We start from the raw sequence: 17,940 nt of genomic DNA on the forward strand, positions 1-17,940 counted from the left end.
TTATAGGGTTGGACATAAACTCTGTAGAGAAACTGGCCATCCAGAAGCAAAATTGGTGACCCCTGGTCTAAAGCGTCACCTGAAAACTAAAAGTAGGAGAGGTTTTTTCAGGGTTGGAGCTAAAATCTGCAGGACATCTGCACTCAGGACTGATGCTGCCTACCCCTGAGTAAGGTAATGAATTAACTAATACAATTGTAAATATGTTTGGATATCTGCAAACTTTATGCTGCAGAATTGCGCAAAGAGGGTAGGGTTCCTTGCTTGCACAAAAGGTGTGAGGTTGTCAGCATGAACTTGTATAACTCTCTGTATTTTAAAACTTCAAATATGCAACACATTTTAGAAATTTACACCCACACCCATCTATTTAGTTGGTGCGGTTTAACGGCCACACACACACAAGTGATGTTGCTTGAAAATCTGAAATTGCTGAAAGTTTTCTGTGAGAGTTGGGTTTACGGTTTAGGTTAGGGGAAAGGAATATAATGTACAGTTTGCACAGTATAAAAACCATTATGTCTTTGGAATGTCACCACAAAACATACTATACAAAAATATTTTATAAAACAAATGTACAGTTTACAGTTTTAGAGACTGACTGGGTTAAAATGCACAATACCTCTTTGGTGATGGTATACGGGCTTTAGGGGAAGTTTTGACTGCCACAGCTGCATACAGATCATTTAACCTGTAAAAAACACATGCATTAATATCACAACAAGAAAGGTGAAGTGTGATATTGTATGTTTTTATAAATATATTTATTTACATTTACTTTATCCCTTTGCTTGATTCTTTTACACTTATACAGATGCATTTAGATCCACAGGTTTTAAAGAAATGACTATAAGAAATCAGACACAGATGCATGACAACCCCTTGAATGTCACCCTTTTACCTAAAATGTTTACATTGTGATAGGGTTGCTAAGGCAGAGAGGAGTTTCTAGGCATGTTCTCATATACTAACTTATTAAGCTATAATTCCCATATACCGTAAACCTAGCACACCAGATGCTATGCAAGTATTGTTAGTTTAGGTTAAGGGCAATGTCGGTCCTGGAGTGCCGATGTCCTGCAGAGTTTAGCTCCAGCTCTAATCAAGCACACCTGAAATATTTAATCAAGGTCTAAAGAGTCACCTGAAAACTAGTAGGTGAGGTTTTTTCAGGGTTGGAGCTAAAATCTGCAGGACATCGGCACTCAGGACTGATGCTGCCTACCCCTGAGTTAGGAAATGAATTAACTAATACAATTGTAAATATGTTTTGATATCGGCAAACTTTATGCTGCAGAGTTCCCTAAAGTGGGTAGGGTTGTTTCCTTGAATAACTCTCTGTATTTTAAAACTGGAAATACGCAACACATTTTAGAAATTTATACCCCCACACATCTATTTAATTTGTGCCATTTAGCGGCTACACATAGACACGTAATGTTTCTTGAAAATCTGAAATAGCAGAAAGTTTTCTATGAGAGTTGGGTTTAAGGTTTATGTTAGGGGAAGGGAATAGAATGTACAGTTAGTACAGTATAAAAACCATTACATCTGTGAAATGTCCCCACAAAACATGAAAACCAGTGCACCCCTCCACACAAATATATATATATATATATATATATATATATATATATATATTAGGGCTGTCAAAATTAACGCGTTAATTTTAACGGCACTAACTTTTTTAACGCGCGATTAACGCAACACGCAATTTCTGTTTGACCTTTGGTCTAGCCCACAGCTGGATAAATTGAGACGCAGCAAGTGACCCGCGCTGTCTAGATGAGTCGGAGGTTTTCATAAAAATAAGAACATTAAGCTCTCGTCTAGCGAATCCAATGCTCTAATGGTCATTAAACATCTAAAATGATTTTTATCTGTACGTTTCCTGAGAGGTGTAGCTACTGTCCCAAATCCATAATCTAAAGCAAAGATGCGTCTTCTTTCACTTTTTGGTTTCGTTTTTAAAGCATGCAGAAATGATAGAAAATAGACTGCAGGACTTGCTTGATGTTAAAATAATTATTAAGAGAGATAAAGTTCGGGACCTGATTGATGTTAAAAGAGTTAGGCTATTAAGAGTGACAAGCCGCTGACGTCTGAAGCGCGCGAGTACGCGACCACGATATATATAGACATCTACACAAAATTACAGTTTCAAAATTATCTGTTATGACAAGAATTCACGCAGCACCTATAATCTGTTATATCTGAAGTGAATGTTTGGTTAACTGTTGAGGAAAAGTATCCGTTGTGTAACATTATATTAAATCCTTGCATTAGCCTACAGTATCTTAAAACGGTCTGTCTCAATGTCAAAATTAAACAATAAAAGAAAAACACATATTTAACATATATTGATATTGTTTTTGCTTTACGTAAACAGGTGTAGTTCTGTCATGTTTTGTCAGATTCCAACAAATCATGCATTGTTTTGAAGTTTTATAATAGATAATGTTAAAATATAAATAACAAATTTTTGAAAATTTGCTCATCCCAACTCAATTTGCCAGCACAGGTCACAAATGATGCAGCAGCAAACAGAAATCTAGAAAGAACAAGGTCTTTTAAAGGGAAAATCATATATAAAACTATGGCTGATGGTTGTGTTGAAAATGTACATTTGCATATAGCATGTATATATTTGTCCAAATCCATGTTGATTAGAGCATAAAAAACTTGAAGTTTCAAATTTGAATCTATTGACAGCCCTAATATATGAACACAAGTTGGTTAACATCTACATATCGTTAAACATTACATTTAAAAATGCATAGTGTACCTTTGTTCAGGCGGTGGCTCTTGTGGATTAGCAGGTGAAGACCTATAAATAATATTGACAGTGTTATATGACAGTATGAAAAGCTATACCTGCTCAATACAACTACATCATGTCAATATATGAATACTTAATCCTGAATTAGTATAACTCTGATGTAACACACATGTACCTGTTACACTTCTTGTATATGATGACTCCAGCATATATGCAAATGAGAAGAAAGGCAAATGAGGGGGCTAGAATGTAAAGGCCAATTGTCTTTAAGTCAAAGGTCATCACATCATGTTTTTGGGGAAAAGCTAAAGGAAGTAAAAGAAGGAAGTCATTTATTGGTCATTGGTCATGATGTACAGTATATATCATGTAAATAGCTAGAGGACAAATGCGAAACACATACATTTATTTTGGACTGGATTCACTGGTTTTGGAGACTCTGTAAAATAATCTGCAGATGAAAATCTATAAATGATAAGACACAGAGGAATCGCACACATCATGTATGATGTCTTGAAATCACTCACGTTGTACATGTAAGTCGACAGATGCTGTGATTTTCTGTCCAGAAATATTTGTAGTGCAGATTAATTTCTTCCCATCGTCTTTTTTTGCCCCCAAAAATGTTATGGTGGAAAAGGTGGCCCATTCGAACCCTGTAAGTTGTTTCCTTCCATCTTTGACCGACATGTTCTCATAGTTCCAGGAGAGGATCGGAGGATTCTTCTGACAGGAATGGTGGACGGTACAAGTGAAGTTCATATCAACACCCTTTATGATATCTGCTGCCTGTTTAGGCTCAATGGTTATATTATAATGGACACCTGAAATTAAAATTAAAGGTAACACTTTACAATAAGGTTCATTAGTTAACATTAGTTAATGTATTAACTAACATGAACAAACCATGAGCAATACATTTGTTACAGTATTTATTAATCTTTGTTAATGTTAGTTAATTGAAATAAAGCTTTGAATTGTTTTTTCATGTTAGTTCACGGTGATAACTAACGTTAACAAGATTTTAATAAAGTAATTGTTGAAATTAACATTAACAAAGATTAATAAATGCTGTATAAGTGCAGTTCATTATTAGTTAATGTTACAGTAACTAATATAGTTAACTAATCTTTACTAATGAACCTTATTGTAAAGTGTTACCAAATTAAAATTATGCGCAGTTGGCACAAACATCAAACATGCTTTAAAGCAACATGTGAATAGATTAAACTTTTGCTTTAATTAATTGTTACAAAATCCTCAATGTCTTTAAATTTATTGTGAAACTGACTTTAACACACAAATAAAACAGAGGCAGATGTATGCTTTTGAATGCATATATACATTTTATTACTCACATTTTGCACTTTGTGATTTTGTAGCTCTTGTTGTTATGCCTCCATGATGTGTTACAGTACACTCAATATCTAAGCTTTCAGTCTTCACAACACCGGTGCGTGTCAGAGTGGTTTTCCATTGACCAGTTTTGATATCAACATCATCTATTTTATCAGATCCTTCAATACCCTTCAGAACGATGTTTGGTTTTCTGAATGGACAGGTGTGTAAGGTGTAACACGCTACTGTAATGCTGTCACCGGTCTTTAAACCTCCAGAAATATTAATGATGGGGTGCTGTGGATTTGCTACAGTAGGGAAAAATGTTACCCCAGGTGAAAAAGAAATATATTTAAATAGTATTTTTTGGGACATACTTAATATATTTAAAAGCTGCTATACTAAATGCATATTAAATGTATTATATTGAACCCACTTCAAATATATTAAATGCATTTCAAGATATATTTAAAGTCAATTTAAATCTATTTGCATTATATTTAATATATTGAAATTGTGTTAAATTGGAACAACTTCAAATATATTTAGTGCAATTTAAGTGTACTTCTTTAAAATTCATTTGAAATGCACTTCTCATACACTTAAAAATACAGTTAGAATACATTTAAAGCTTAATTTAACTGTGCTTTAAGAACACTTTAATAGTACTTCAGCATATTAGAAATATACTAGCATTACATTAATAGAAATGTATTAGCATTACACTACTATTTTATTATAAAGCTGTTTTTAATATTTAAAATGTTATATTAAAATCATTAAATATTAAGACACATACACAGATTTTGAATACAGAACAATTTAATATACTTCATATTGTGTTGTGTACATTACAAAAATGTTAATTTACTAAAGTAAATTAATCAAGCAAGCACAGAGACATACATAATCTCTTGACCAAAGAGAAACATATAAAACAAATATCAAAGAAATGCAATTACAGAGCTACTTCTACCAAATTGTACAACATTAACATTAAATGTATTAATGAAAAGTACACTATGAATATGCAATCACTAAATATTCATAAGCAATGATTATATAATAATCATAATGTAATTCTCTGCATAAAAAGTTACTGAAATAAAAATGTTTAAGTGCAATTTAAAGACGGAATGCACAATGTTTGAAAAACGCTTTGGAAAAGGAAATTGGGCCGACTACCAAAACACACTTGTAGCCAACCAGCAGTAAGGGGCGTGTCTACTAACTGACATCCTTGCCGGGGTTGCGTATGTGTGTGGTGGCTCTATCAAAAGAAGGTCCAGATTCTATTGGGGTAGAGGCATGTTTGTTTAGGTAATTTCAAATGTTAACATTGGCTTTCAAAAATAGTGCACTCCGCCTTTAACCAACTTAAGATAAACCTATACAAAGCTGAACTAAAACACAAAACAGTTTAGATGTCACATGTTTAAGTGGAGGGTCACTTCTTCTTGCAATTCAGACACCGTAGTAATTGAAGACTGCTTTATCACACGGTCTGTGAAAAGGAAACAGAATATACCAAATAACCAATAATGAATGAACATTTGGCTATCCATGTTTAAAATAAATTGGCATAGATATGCATGTATGGAAGTTTTGTTAACTTCTCAGTTTACCTTTTAAAGCTTTGACTGTGTCCTCATCAAGCGTGTCAGTTTAATCTGTCACAGCACTCTACAAGTGGGAATGAAGATAGGATTAGAACAGGCTCATTATATAAAGCAACCTGTGTGTATTACAGGATATGTTTTACATTGATAATTGTGTTTTATTTGAACCTAGATCATTTTCCATTGTTTGTCTATTGTGGTCTTGCAAACTTAAGGTTCACCTCTGTTTAAGGAGATTTAAGGAAATCAGAAATGATGCCAAACAGGGCTCCAGACTGCTATCAAATGGTGGCATTTTGCCACCTAAATTTGAGAGTGTGCCACTGAATTTTACATCCGGTCGCACATGTGCGACCAGCAAATTTGACCTTTTTTTTTGTGATATGACACTGAATTTGAAACAGCACATTGTACTTCTGAATCTATAATTAAAGTATTTATTAGTAATACAGTATAAATTAGTAGACATGTGAATATTTGGTTAGCATGTTGTTTTACCGTGTGTGCCCCTAAATTTTCTGGTTGCGCCCCTAAAATTTTCAGTTGGGGGCCACTGTGCTCCTAGTAAAAAAAGTTAGTCTGGTGCCCTGCCAAATGGTATATGCAAGGATAACTAGGCCAAGTCCCTTACAGCTTTACAATAAAAAAAAATGTTTCTTACATGAATAATTCAAAAGGACAGAAATTAGCCACCTGGAATGGATGTGTTGCAAACGTTTTTCTTCCGAATCACTCCACATTTGTCCCAATTCAAAAATGTCAATAGCAGTTGATCTGAAAAACAACAGGCAGGTAAATGATGATTAATGATTTGGTTTTCTTTTTAAGAATTACTTACCCCGAGTACAATATATTAAGACAATATAATATAATCAAACCCAGCCTCGGCAGTTTTACAATCTCTCATAAAAGTATCCCTTCTTACAATGTCATTTTTGTGTCCATATGTAATTAGAAATACATTTAAAAATGAACAAAAAGACAATAAGGTTGTCAAGATTGAACTGATATAAACATTAGCCATTGAACATTACTGGAGTTTCAATAACCATATGGTCATATCATGGTATTTTCAGGTAAGACAGCTCAAACATTCATTTTAAACCAGTGTTCTTCACTCCCAACCCTGGAGAGCCGGTGCCCTGCAGAGTTTAGCTCCAACCTTAATCAAACACACCTGCAAACTAATCAATGTCTTCATGATCACAAGAAAATCACAGGTAGGTGTGTTTGATTAAGGTTGGAGCTAAACTCTGCACGGCACCGGCTCTCCAGGATTGGGAGTGAAGAACACTGTTTTAAACTAACGTTAGCGTTGCAAGAGAAACATTAGAAAAACTTAAACGTGAAATCAAATAGCAACAACAAACTTACCACCAAGAATAAGTCTTTCTATGCGCTATATCTTCATTTGTTCCTGTCTACTTGGGATCTGGTTGGTCATATTTATGTCGCTGTGCTAAAAAAAAAGAAAGGCTTTAATGATTTAATGAGAGAAATGCCTAACGTTAGTCAGAAAATAAAGATGTTTTAATTACCACACGCAACACAGACATAACGTTACATAAAGAAGCTAGGTTAAATGTAATGTAATGTTTTACTTATTTAATAGTTAACTAAATAAAGAAATGCGAAAATCTGTCATCACTTACCCTCGTGTTGTCTGGTTCATCTCCAAGCAAAAAGCGAAATACTTTTTCCCTCGACGTCAGATCCCCTAAAACTGCTCACATTTTAAATCGAGTTGTTTTATCTTAGCCCTCTGGTGAAATATGATCGCCGATTAATTAAATAAATACGTTTAATGCAGAGTCGCCATCTAATTTAACAGTTTATACGTTTAATGCAAGCAACCACATGCACCTCGTGAACTGAACTGAACAAGTTTCAAATAGCACCGTGACGTGTTACTATGACAACAACCAATCAGGTTTAGTCACATGTGTCACGTGTGTTGTTTGTAGTGATGGGCAGTCCAGCTCTTTCCATTGATTCGGCTCTTTCGGCTAAAACTCCGGCTCTACATTTTAGTGATGGCAGTCCGGCTCTTTTAATAGATTCGGCTTTTTTGGCTCGGCTCTGTTATTAGAGCCGGTTCTTACGGTCCCACCCCTGCCTGCGTCTGAAGATTCGACTCTGCTCGTTCGCTACAAAGAATCAGCTCTTAGAGCGGCTCGTTCGCGAACGACCCATCACTAGTTGATTGTAAATAAACTAGGGCTGTCAAAAGATTAATCGCGATTAATCGCATCCAAAATAAAAGTTTGTGTTTACATAACATATGTGTGTGTACTGTGTATAATTATTATTTATATATAAAAACACACCCAATCATGTATATATTTAAGAAAATTTTTTTATATTTATATATAAAATATTTATATTTATATATAATATAAATTATAGAAATGTATATACAGTATTTAAATGCAAATATTTCTTAAATATATACATGAATGTGTGTGTATTTATATATACATAATATTTATACACAGTACACACACATATGCTATGTAAACACAAACTTTTATGTTGGATGCGATTAATCGCGATTAATCTTTTGACAGCCCTAAAATAAACACTAGCAAACGTAAGATTTTAAGCAAATCTTTGAAAAAAATAGTTTATTATGCAATCGGAATGATATAATGTTGAAATGCCTGAGAAAAGTTCAATGTTAGCTTATTACAATTAATGAATCATGTTTTGAAAAAAGTATGTTTTATCCAAATATACTAAAACTTCACTAGAAGTACATTTGTGTTTAGCATATTTCTTAAAAGTGTAATTATGCATATATTTATTACCAGCATACTTCTAGTACACTTAATACAAATACATTAAAAATATTCTTAAGTTTAGCATATTTCTTTCAAATGTAATTAAGTATATATTTATTACCAATGTACTTCTAGTATACTTTTAAAAAATACGTTTAAATGCAATTTAACGTATTTTTAATACACTTCAAATAAGTATGTTGGAAATACAAATGTATTATAAACATACTATTTGTATTTTAAGTATATTTTTAATACATTAAATACTACGTCTTTTTGACCTGGGACAGTTAGGCAACCAATGATCCAGCTGTAATGACACTCTCAAACAAAAAAATATTACATTTAAAGAATGTGAAGTATTTACGTACTGTCAACAATAATCGTGGAGGTGACATCATAAAACTTATAGGTGCTCTTTCCAATATTTTCTGGGTCAATCCATGCAAATAATTTTTCTCCATTGTGGGACGGATTCACACTTTTGATCAGCAGACTACAATCCAGATATGAGTTTTTAGGCCTATATATATCAGTTTTTCCTCTGAACTTGTCAATGACACTGTCTGGATACCTGGGATCATAAACTATAGGGTAGCCACTCCACACATACTGATACCACACAACTCTACGTGGGTTAGTAGGTGGGTATGAATAGTAAGAGTAAGAGCACGGTATAACCAGACAGGAACCTTTGAGGCCATGAATTTCTGTTGGCATTCTCACTTCCCATGCCAAAGTCTCATACAGCAGAACACCTGTGTGAAAAAACATTAAACAATATTAATGTATTAATGGCTGCATGTTAACACTCTGGGGTCCAAAAACGTGGTGCAGTATTTTCAGGTGTTTATTCCTCATTAAAATACTCCATCATTAATGATCATACACTTACATGTTATACATCATTTGAAACTGTACGGCGTCTTTAGTTTGTGCACATTCACAATAACAATCTCTGTGTTTTTGTCAAATAAAGAAAATAAACAAGGTGTGCATTCAGACATTTCTGTCTCCGCCAGCTGTCTCTCAAAACATGTTAAAAAAATCAATTGAAACTCCGCGAATACTCGTCACACAAACATGAAACACATATCCAAAGAAAGCCTGAAATGTCTACTTTTAGACAAACTTATTAAAATCAAAAACAATTTTTTATAACCACCGCATTGTTTACATGTGGGGACGCAAGTACTCGGCACATGGAGACGTGTTTTTTAAAAGTTTACACGCGCTTATAGAATCACATTAAAACATTGTTAAAAACAGAAGCTATAAACAATCACAGTCGATAGGCATCTGAAAACAGTCATCTAAAAACAGCTTTTTATGTAACTTATCACTGCAGATGTTCATCTGAGATGTTCTGAATGTAGTTTATGTACATGAAAGTTTATCTGAATTTAGTGCTATCAGTGATATTTACCCATCAGTTATGTATGTAAGCTTATGTGGTATTTCTGTGGACAATGCTAACAGCTGTTTATAATTCTCTTACAAGTCTGCATCCCTCTCATCAGTACAAAAACATGAAGTGAAAAGAAATATTCACACACTTTTTGGACTTAAAGTTATAACATGAGCCACATGAAGTGATCTGTCATGGTTTTTTTTTCGTCTGCCTCCGGACACCTACAACTGGTGTGCACAACTAGGAATCTTACGTAAACCCCGCTACATACACCACTCACGGAAGAAATCTCAGACTTATTGCTGCTCGTCTCCACTGTAAAAAATCCAATTAATGAAATGTTGGATGGGCAAAAATATATCAGTTAAACCAATTTTCTTGTTTGTGCTTAGTTGAGAAGACATATTATTTTAAGTCTAGATAAATCTGTGTTTAAAACATTAAATGAATGGTTATTTTCAAATTCAGTCAACATTCAGAATGGCTGGTGTTGACTGAACTAATTAAAACAAATCAGGTAAATATATGGACTTATGACAGCTATGTTTCCTGACAACAAAATGCTCCTAATATTACTGTTATTTGGTCACAAAATGTAATTGTAAGAGTTGTTCAGGCGTGGATGTATGTGCTTAAAGTTTATTAAATATGCGGTCGGTTAATAAAATAGCGTCTATTTAAAAATTTGCTCGGACACTTTCGGACGGAGATGAGCTCCTTATGAGCTCCAGAAAATCACAGACACTTAAGCGCTCACACCCCTATGGAGAGAGATATGTGTCTTTATTACATGCGAGAAATTAAATGATCTGAGAGAAATAAAACTATTTGAAAGAAAAAGTTATCACACTGATAGCAAAGAAGCATTTCATGAGAAAAAAAAAAAATATTTGAGAGAAAAGGTTTTCATACCAATAGTAAAAAATTATAATATTTGAGACTAAAAAAAAGTTTTGAGAGAAAGTATTTTCTCATGTTAGAACATAAAAAATATAAATTTGACATTTGTAAAATTATTTCTGAGAAAAAAAATCTCTCAAGTATATATTTGTTGCTATTAGTGTTAAAACATTTTATCTAAAAAAAAAAGTGTTTCTCTTAAAACGCTTTTCTTTGCTCTCGATGCAATTTCTTGCTCTCGTGTCAGGATTTAGCTTTCTCTGTGAAAATTGTGTCATGGGCGGGGTCACGTTCCTATTGGCCAGTCGGGTTCACCTTGATAGATGCCGTCTCTGCTTTTAGTTGAGCATGGACACTCCGATGTTTGAGTAAGATGACAAACACAACTCGATGAATAGCATATTGAGCAAGTTCAATATAATTGAAGATTAAACATAAAAAAATTGTACTCTTATTCATGAATGAATGTGTATTATATTATTAGCTTGCTAATCGCTAATTAGCCATGATGCTAGGTAAACTTGCAAACTCACCTGCGTAGGTCAACATTATGCAGCATCCCATGCAAATCACCCCACCCGAATTGTGTGAAGACACGTCCTATTCTGCCACTGACTGGGTAATGGCTCTGGGTAATACTTGCTGCCATCGTTGGTTTGATTGGTTTGTTTCAGGTACATGGGCCGTGAATCACGGCCAATCAGAGTCAGAGGAGGGCGGGACGCCGTCTCGACGGTTCTTTTGGCAGTCAGAGGTTTAAAAACAGCATCTCGGTGCTGCACGGAGTGACAAGAATTACACTTATAAAAGAAGTCTGACATGCTCCAATAGTCATCTCTAGTCCTTTCATTCATTTCAGAAAGCCTCTATAGTCTACTTTCCTTATAGTTTCAGGTAAGCTTAAGCTTCTGATTGCAAAGCAGTTGGAGAGTTTTTGAATAAATCAACTCCAAGTGAATGCCATCAAAGGAGCGTGAGAAAAATTAGAGACAGCTATGAACTTGACAGAGACCTTCCTGCACCTCGTCCATTAATTGTATATAGCAGGAAAAGTTATAAGTCTCTTCTCAGCATGAGAAATACAAGGTGTGACGTGTGACCATGTGAACCGAATGTCACAGTGAATGCGTGAGTGAGACTCGAGTATATATTTTTCCCAATATACTTATATGAGTATCAAAGCATTTGTTTAATCTATAATTACTAAGTTATGGATCTATTAATTTAATAAGTTAATAAAAATATGGTTCACATCTCACAAGTTCCTCCAAAGCTTATTTTTTGTGGTGGTGGTTGAGGAGATTCCCCCTTTCATATGTAAAGCACTTCGAGTGTTGCAGAAAAGCGCTAAATAAGTGTAACAAATTATTATTATTATTACTTTGTTGCCCTATTTATTATTGTCATAACTGTGTATTCAATATGACCACTTAAGTTGTGATATTGAGAGACTGAGTGCATCTGTTCACACTTATTTCAACAGCAGCTATCTTATTATAATGTCTATTGGTATCAATGTTAATATTTTATGAAAAAAAATGTAAGTTATATTATACCACCACTGGCACGCCATAGGGACTGTGGTCACCGTAGCCCCGACGTGTGTGGCCCCCGCTCCGGCAGGCGTCCTTATTTTTCTGTATTGAGCTACCTTCCTCCATGCACACGACACGTTGGTTGAAAGTTGTACAGGAGGTTGTATATGATGAACAAACAGTTACTCTTCAGGTGCTTTGAGGCTAGCAAGTGCAAAGGTAGAAACTAGCTCACTACTCACTAAATAAGGAGTGAGAATCAGAACATTCCTTTGGCATTTGATTTAAAATAGCATAAACCGCAGGTGAGTTTGCAAGTTTACCTAGCATCATGGCTAATTAGCGATTAGCAAGCTAATAATATAATACACATTCATTCATGAATAAGAGTACAATTTTTTTATGTTTAATCTTCAATTATATTGAACTTGCTCAATATGCTATTCATCGAGTTGTGTTTGTCATCTTACTCAAACATCAGAGTGTCCATGCTCAACTAAAAGCAGAGACGGCATCTATCTAAGTGAACCGAACAACGGTGTAATGATTCAGTTCGATTCCCAAGACAAGACGATGCTCACCCGACTGGCCAATAGGAATGTGACCCCGCCCATGACACAATTTTCACAGAGAAAGCTAAATCCTGACAAGACAGCAAGAAATTCATCGAGAGCATTTTGAGAGAAACACTTTTTTTTAGATAAAATGTTTTAACACTAATAGCAACAAATATATACTTGAGAGATTTTTTTTCTTAGAAATAATTAAAAAAAATTCAAATTTATATTTTTTTATGTTCTAACATGAGAAAATACTTTCTCTCAAAACTTTTTTTTGTCTCAAATATTATTATTTTTTACTATTGGTATGAAAACTTTTTCTCTCAAATATTCTTTTTTTCTCATGAAATGCTTCTTTGCTATCAGTGTGATAACTTTTTCTTTCAAATAGTTTTATTTCTCTCAGATCATTTAATTTCTCGCATGTAATAAAGACACATATCTCTCTCCATACACCCCGCCCAGCGCAGCCTCGTCTCGGCAAGCCCATCAGAAATCGACTGCTGGCTCTGATATCTCAGTGGCGTTTAAACGTGATTTAATTCATTTTAATTCCTTATACTTAATAATGAAAGGGTTATGTTTCAAATCGTATTTTAGTATTGCACTTAATTGGTATTGCTGTTGAGTGATGTTTCAAATGATTGACATTTGTTAGAACCGGGCTGCCTGCAAACTTCAGAGCTGAAGAAGCGGGTGGAGAAATAGTCCCAATATCATAACAATCTTAAATAAAACTTCTAAATATACCCGTGTGTTGGCGCACACAAACCGCTCGCGTGAGTGCGTGTGCGTGTGTGTGATTGTGTTTTGAATTTAAAATGTCTTAACTCGGATGGATCTGGATCACAGGTTATTTCATCTGAGATCAATCTGCACAACAGCCAGAAACACTTGTTTCACACAATGACACAAGTCATCAGCCGTTTCCTCAAGTTCACGTCAGGTAAGTGGTTGTAATTAAATGTTAATTTTAGACTATATTAATTGGCAAAGACGCAAATACTCGACATTTTTGTAAATATATATACAGTATATATAAAGGTGTGTTATGTTATGTGTCCGAGGTAAAGTGGAGGTATTTTAGTTAAAATAACCTGGATATAGGGTTGGTTTACAGGACAGGTAGGGCTCTTAATTCTAATTCTAGACCTAACGTTAACGTTATTTTAGGGAATTAAGTCTTTCATCGTCAAGCTTTATTATATTAAACATGTATTTATTTATGTATGTATTTATATTCCTCTGTTTATCAAACCAGAGCGGAGATGAAGTGAGAGGCAGACCAGAGTCTTTGCTGTAAGTTTTTAAAGATTCAACTGGTTAAAACATTTTAGTTGAATTACCTATAAAGCTAGTTGAGCAAACATACTTTTTTATATTTGAGTCAAATTTGGGCCAACTAAAAAACAATAATTCAGGTAACACTTTGGAGACAGAAATTGAATGAACATAACATTTCTGTGGAGCTAGTTACTAAAAAATAATTAACTGAGTCAACAATTTATTTTTTACAGTGTAGTATCCCGGTTATTTGCCCAAATACCCGTGCTGATAGAAAAATACGGCAGGAAAAGCGCGTAATCGACTCTGGAACATTAAAACCACTACGCCTCGATCCAGTCTATGGTAACTGTGATCCCGCTATGTCGGTCATGCATTCTGCGTTACTGAACGTCCGTTCCCTAACTGATAAAGCACTGGTCTTAAATGACATTATCACTGATGCAAATCTTGACATTCTATTTTTGACTGAAACCTGGCAGATACCTGATGACTATTTCCATTTAAATCTCCTAAAGCCACCTGGCTATTGTTTTATCTCCCAACCTCACCTCCATAGTAGAGGTGGAGGATTGGCTGTAGTCTATTGCCAGAGTATCAGTATATCTATGATTGAGATTTATAGTATTGCTTCTTTAGAGTATCTTACGCTGAAAATGTCTGGCAAAAAATTGGCTATTATCCTAATTTACTCTGTGATTTCAATATCCACGAAAATACTTTACAATGTGATTAACTGATGTCTGTTCTGGACTGCTTTTGTTTAACTCGGCATGTAAACTTTGCTACTCACTCTAGGGGTCATACACTTGACCTAATATGTACATCTGGCTTGAAAAAAAAATCTTATCACAAACTTTTATCTTTCAATTTTGGGTTTCCAATACCTAGACCACCTGAGAAAAAAAGCTCACGTACCGTAAAATCTGCTCTGTTGACATATCTGATGCAATAATAGACTCAGCTCTGACTGACTGCTTATTATCCAACTGTCCATCTGAAATAACCACTACCTATAACAACACCCTCACCAATATACTTGATTCACTAGCTCCTGTTAAAACTAGATTTGTGCCGTCTGCCCATGTGTCACCTTGGTTTACTCTGGAACTTCGAGCAATGAAGGCCATTGGTCGCAGACTGAAAAGGCTATATAAGAAACTGGACTCAGTTTGCATTCTTTGGCCCTGAAAGAACATTTGTTGAGTTACCGTGGTGCTCTTATTATGGCTACTGTAGATCTTCTTCCCTTTCCACCACCATTAATAATGCCACATGCAGGCCAAAATCTCTGTTTACCATTTTTAACAAACTCACTAATCCATCACAATTTGTTGTATCGGGCTCTGAGTTGTTGGTGAAAAATTTTTCTAAACACTTCTTGGACAAACTTAAGTCAATCACTGAATCATTCTCTGTAGATACTGCAAACATGGTTGAAACGAATGTTATTCTGAAGTCAGCCGCAAATCCTCTCTATTCTTTAATCTCACTACATCTGCTGCTATTTCTGATCTTATCACGAAGTCTAACTCCACTTCCTGCCAGATTGACCCTATACCTACTGTTTTGTTAAAGTCATGTCTACGGGAGGTCGTACCAGTCATAACGCACATGATAAATTGTAGTTTGGTCTCTGCCATTGTTCCAGTAGACCTAAAAACGGCTGCTGTGACCCCCCATGCTTAAAAAAACAGCCCTTGACCACCGCGACCTGAACAACTGCATCTCAAACTTACCTTTTCTAAGTAAAATCCTTGAAAAGGTTGTTGCTGCACAATTAAGATATTTCTTAAATGCAAATGACCTTTTTGAACCCTTTCAGTCAGGTTTTCGTCCTTTACATAGCACTGAAACGGCACTGACATCCTGCAATGCATGGACTCAGGATCAAAATGCATCTTAATTCTTCTTGATTTAAGCTCTGCTTTTGACACAGTCTCACATAAGCTTCTTATTTCATGTCTCTCTGACATCGGTATCTCTGGCTCAGCTCTGTCCTGGTTTATCTCATACATTACTGATAGAAGGTATTATATCACCATACAGGGGTTTAAATCTGACATAGCTCCAGCTTCACAGGGTGTTCCCCAGGGTTCGGTCCTTGGACCACTGCTGTTTATCATATACATTTATCCACTCGGTGACATACTATGCAGGCATGGACTTCAATTCCATTATATATATATATATATATATATATATATATATATATATATATATATATATATATATATATATATACAACCCCAAATCAGAAAAAGTTGGGACACTGTAGAAATTGTGAGTAAAAAAGGAATGGAATAATTAACAAATCTCATAAACTTATATTTTTATTCACAATAGAATATAAATAACATATCAAATATTGAAAGTGAGACATTTTGAAATATCATGCCAAATATTGGCTCATTTTGGATGTCATGAGAGCTACACATTCCAAAAAAAGTTGGTACAGGTAGCAATAAGATGCCAGAAAAGTTAAATGTACATATAAGGAACAGCTGGAGGAGGACCAATGTTTAGAAATAGGAATTTTTTCTAAAACAATTTCTACAGTGTCCCAACTTTTTCTGATTTGGGGTTGTATATATATATATATATATATATATATATATATATATATATATATATATATATATATATATATATATATTAGGGCTGTCAAAATAAACGCAAATTAATTTTAACGGCACTAATTTTATTAACGCGCGATTAACGCAACACACAATTTCTGTTTGACCCACAGCTGGATGAACTGAGACGCAGCAAGTGACCCGCGCTGTCTAGATGAGACGGAGCTTTTCATAAAAATAAGAACATTAAGCTCTTGTCTAGCGAATCCAATGCTCTAAATGTTCATTAAACATCTAAAATGATCTTTATCTGTACGTTTTCTGTGAGGTGTACCGTCCCAAATCCATATAAAGCAAAGATGCGTCTTCTTTCACTTTTTAGTTTAGTTTTTAAAGCATTCAGAAATTATAGAAAATAGACTGCAGGATTTTCTTGATGTTAAAATAATTATTAAGAGAGATAAAGTTCGGGACCTGATTGATGTTAAAAGAGTTATTAAGAGTGACAAGGCTCAAAAGCGATGTCTGACGCAGACGTCTGAAGCGCATGTACACAAACACGCGAGTGCGCGACCCCGTTATATATAAACATCTAACACAAAATTACATTTTTAAAAATATCTGTTTTGACAAGAATTCACCCAGGTATGACCTATAATCTTTTATATCTGAAGTGAATGTTTGGTTAACTGTTGAGGAAAAGTATCTGTTGTTTAACATTATATTAAACCCTTGCATTAGTATACAGTATCTTAAAGCAGTCTGTCTCAATGTCAAAATTAAACAATAAAAGAAAAACATATATGTAACATATATTGATAATGTTTTTGCTCTGCGTAAACAGGTATAGTTCTGTCATGCTCTGTCATATTCCATATTGTTCCAATTGTTTTGAAGTTTTTTAATAGAGAATGTTAAAATATAAATGAAATTTTTTTGAAAATTTGCTCATCCCAACTCAATTTGCCAGCACAGGTCACAAATGATGCAGCAGCAAACAGAAATGGAGAAAGAACAAAGTCTTCTAAAGAGAAAATCATATATAAAACTATGGCTGATGGTTCTGTTGAAAATGTAAACAGGCTGTTGTAGACATACATTTGCATATAGCATATATATTATCCAAATTCATGCTGATTAGAGCATTAAAATCTTGAA

The 17,940-nt window shown here is 34.5% G+C and overlaps 1 protein-coding gene across 1 annotated transcript in view; it reads right to left on the reverse strand.

Annotated features, from left to right (window-relative positions):
* The window catches only part of LOC135771900 (sialoadhesin-like), a 38,154-nt gene extending 22,818 nt beyond the window's left edge, over positions 1-15,336 (reverse strand). Inside the window, exons 1-8 of the mRNA XM_073815556.1 lie at positions 15,310-15,336; positions 15,125-15,219; positions 14,758-14,812; positions 11,444-11,603; positions 8,888-9,274; positions 4,138-4,425; positions 3,435-3,603; positions 623-691 (exon numbers count right to left, since the gene is read on the reverse strand). Coding sequence (XP_073671657.1) covers positions 623-691; positions 3,435-3,603; positions 4,138-4,425; positions 8,888-9,274; positions 11,444-11,603; positions 14,758-14,812; positions 15,125-15,219; positions 15,310-15,336 — 1,250 coding nt within the window. The remainder of the gene's footprint in view (positions 1-622; positions 692-3,434; positions 3,604-4,137; positions 4,426-8,887; positions 9,275-11,443; positions 11,604-14,757; positions 14,813-15,124; positions 15,220-15,309) is intronic.
* Between the last annotated feature and the right edge of the window lie 2,604 nt (positions 15,337-17,940).

Source organism: Paramisgurnus dabryanus, chromosome 8, assembly GCF_030506205.2.
Source record: "Paramisgurnus dabryanus chromosome 8, PD_genome_1.1, whole genome shotgun sequence".
NCBI classification, from domain to species: Eukaryota; Metazoa; Chordata; class Actinopteri; order Cypriniformes; family Cobitidae; genus Paramisgurnus; species Paramisgurnus dabryanus.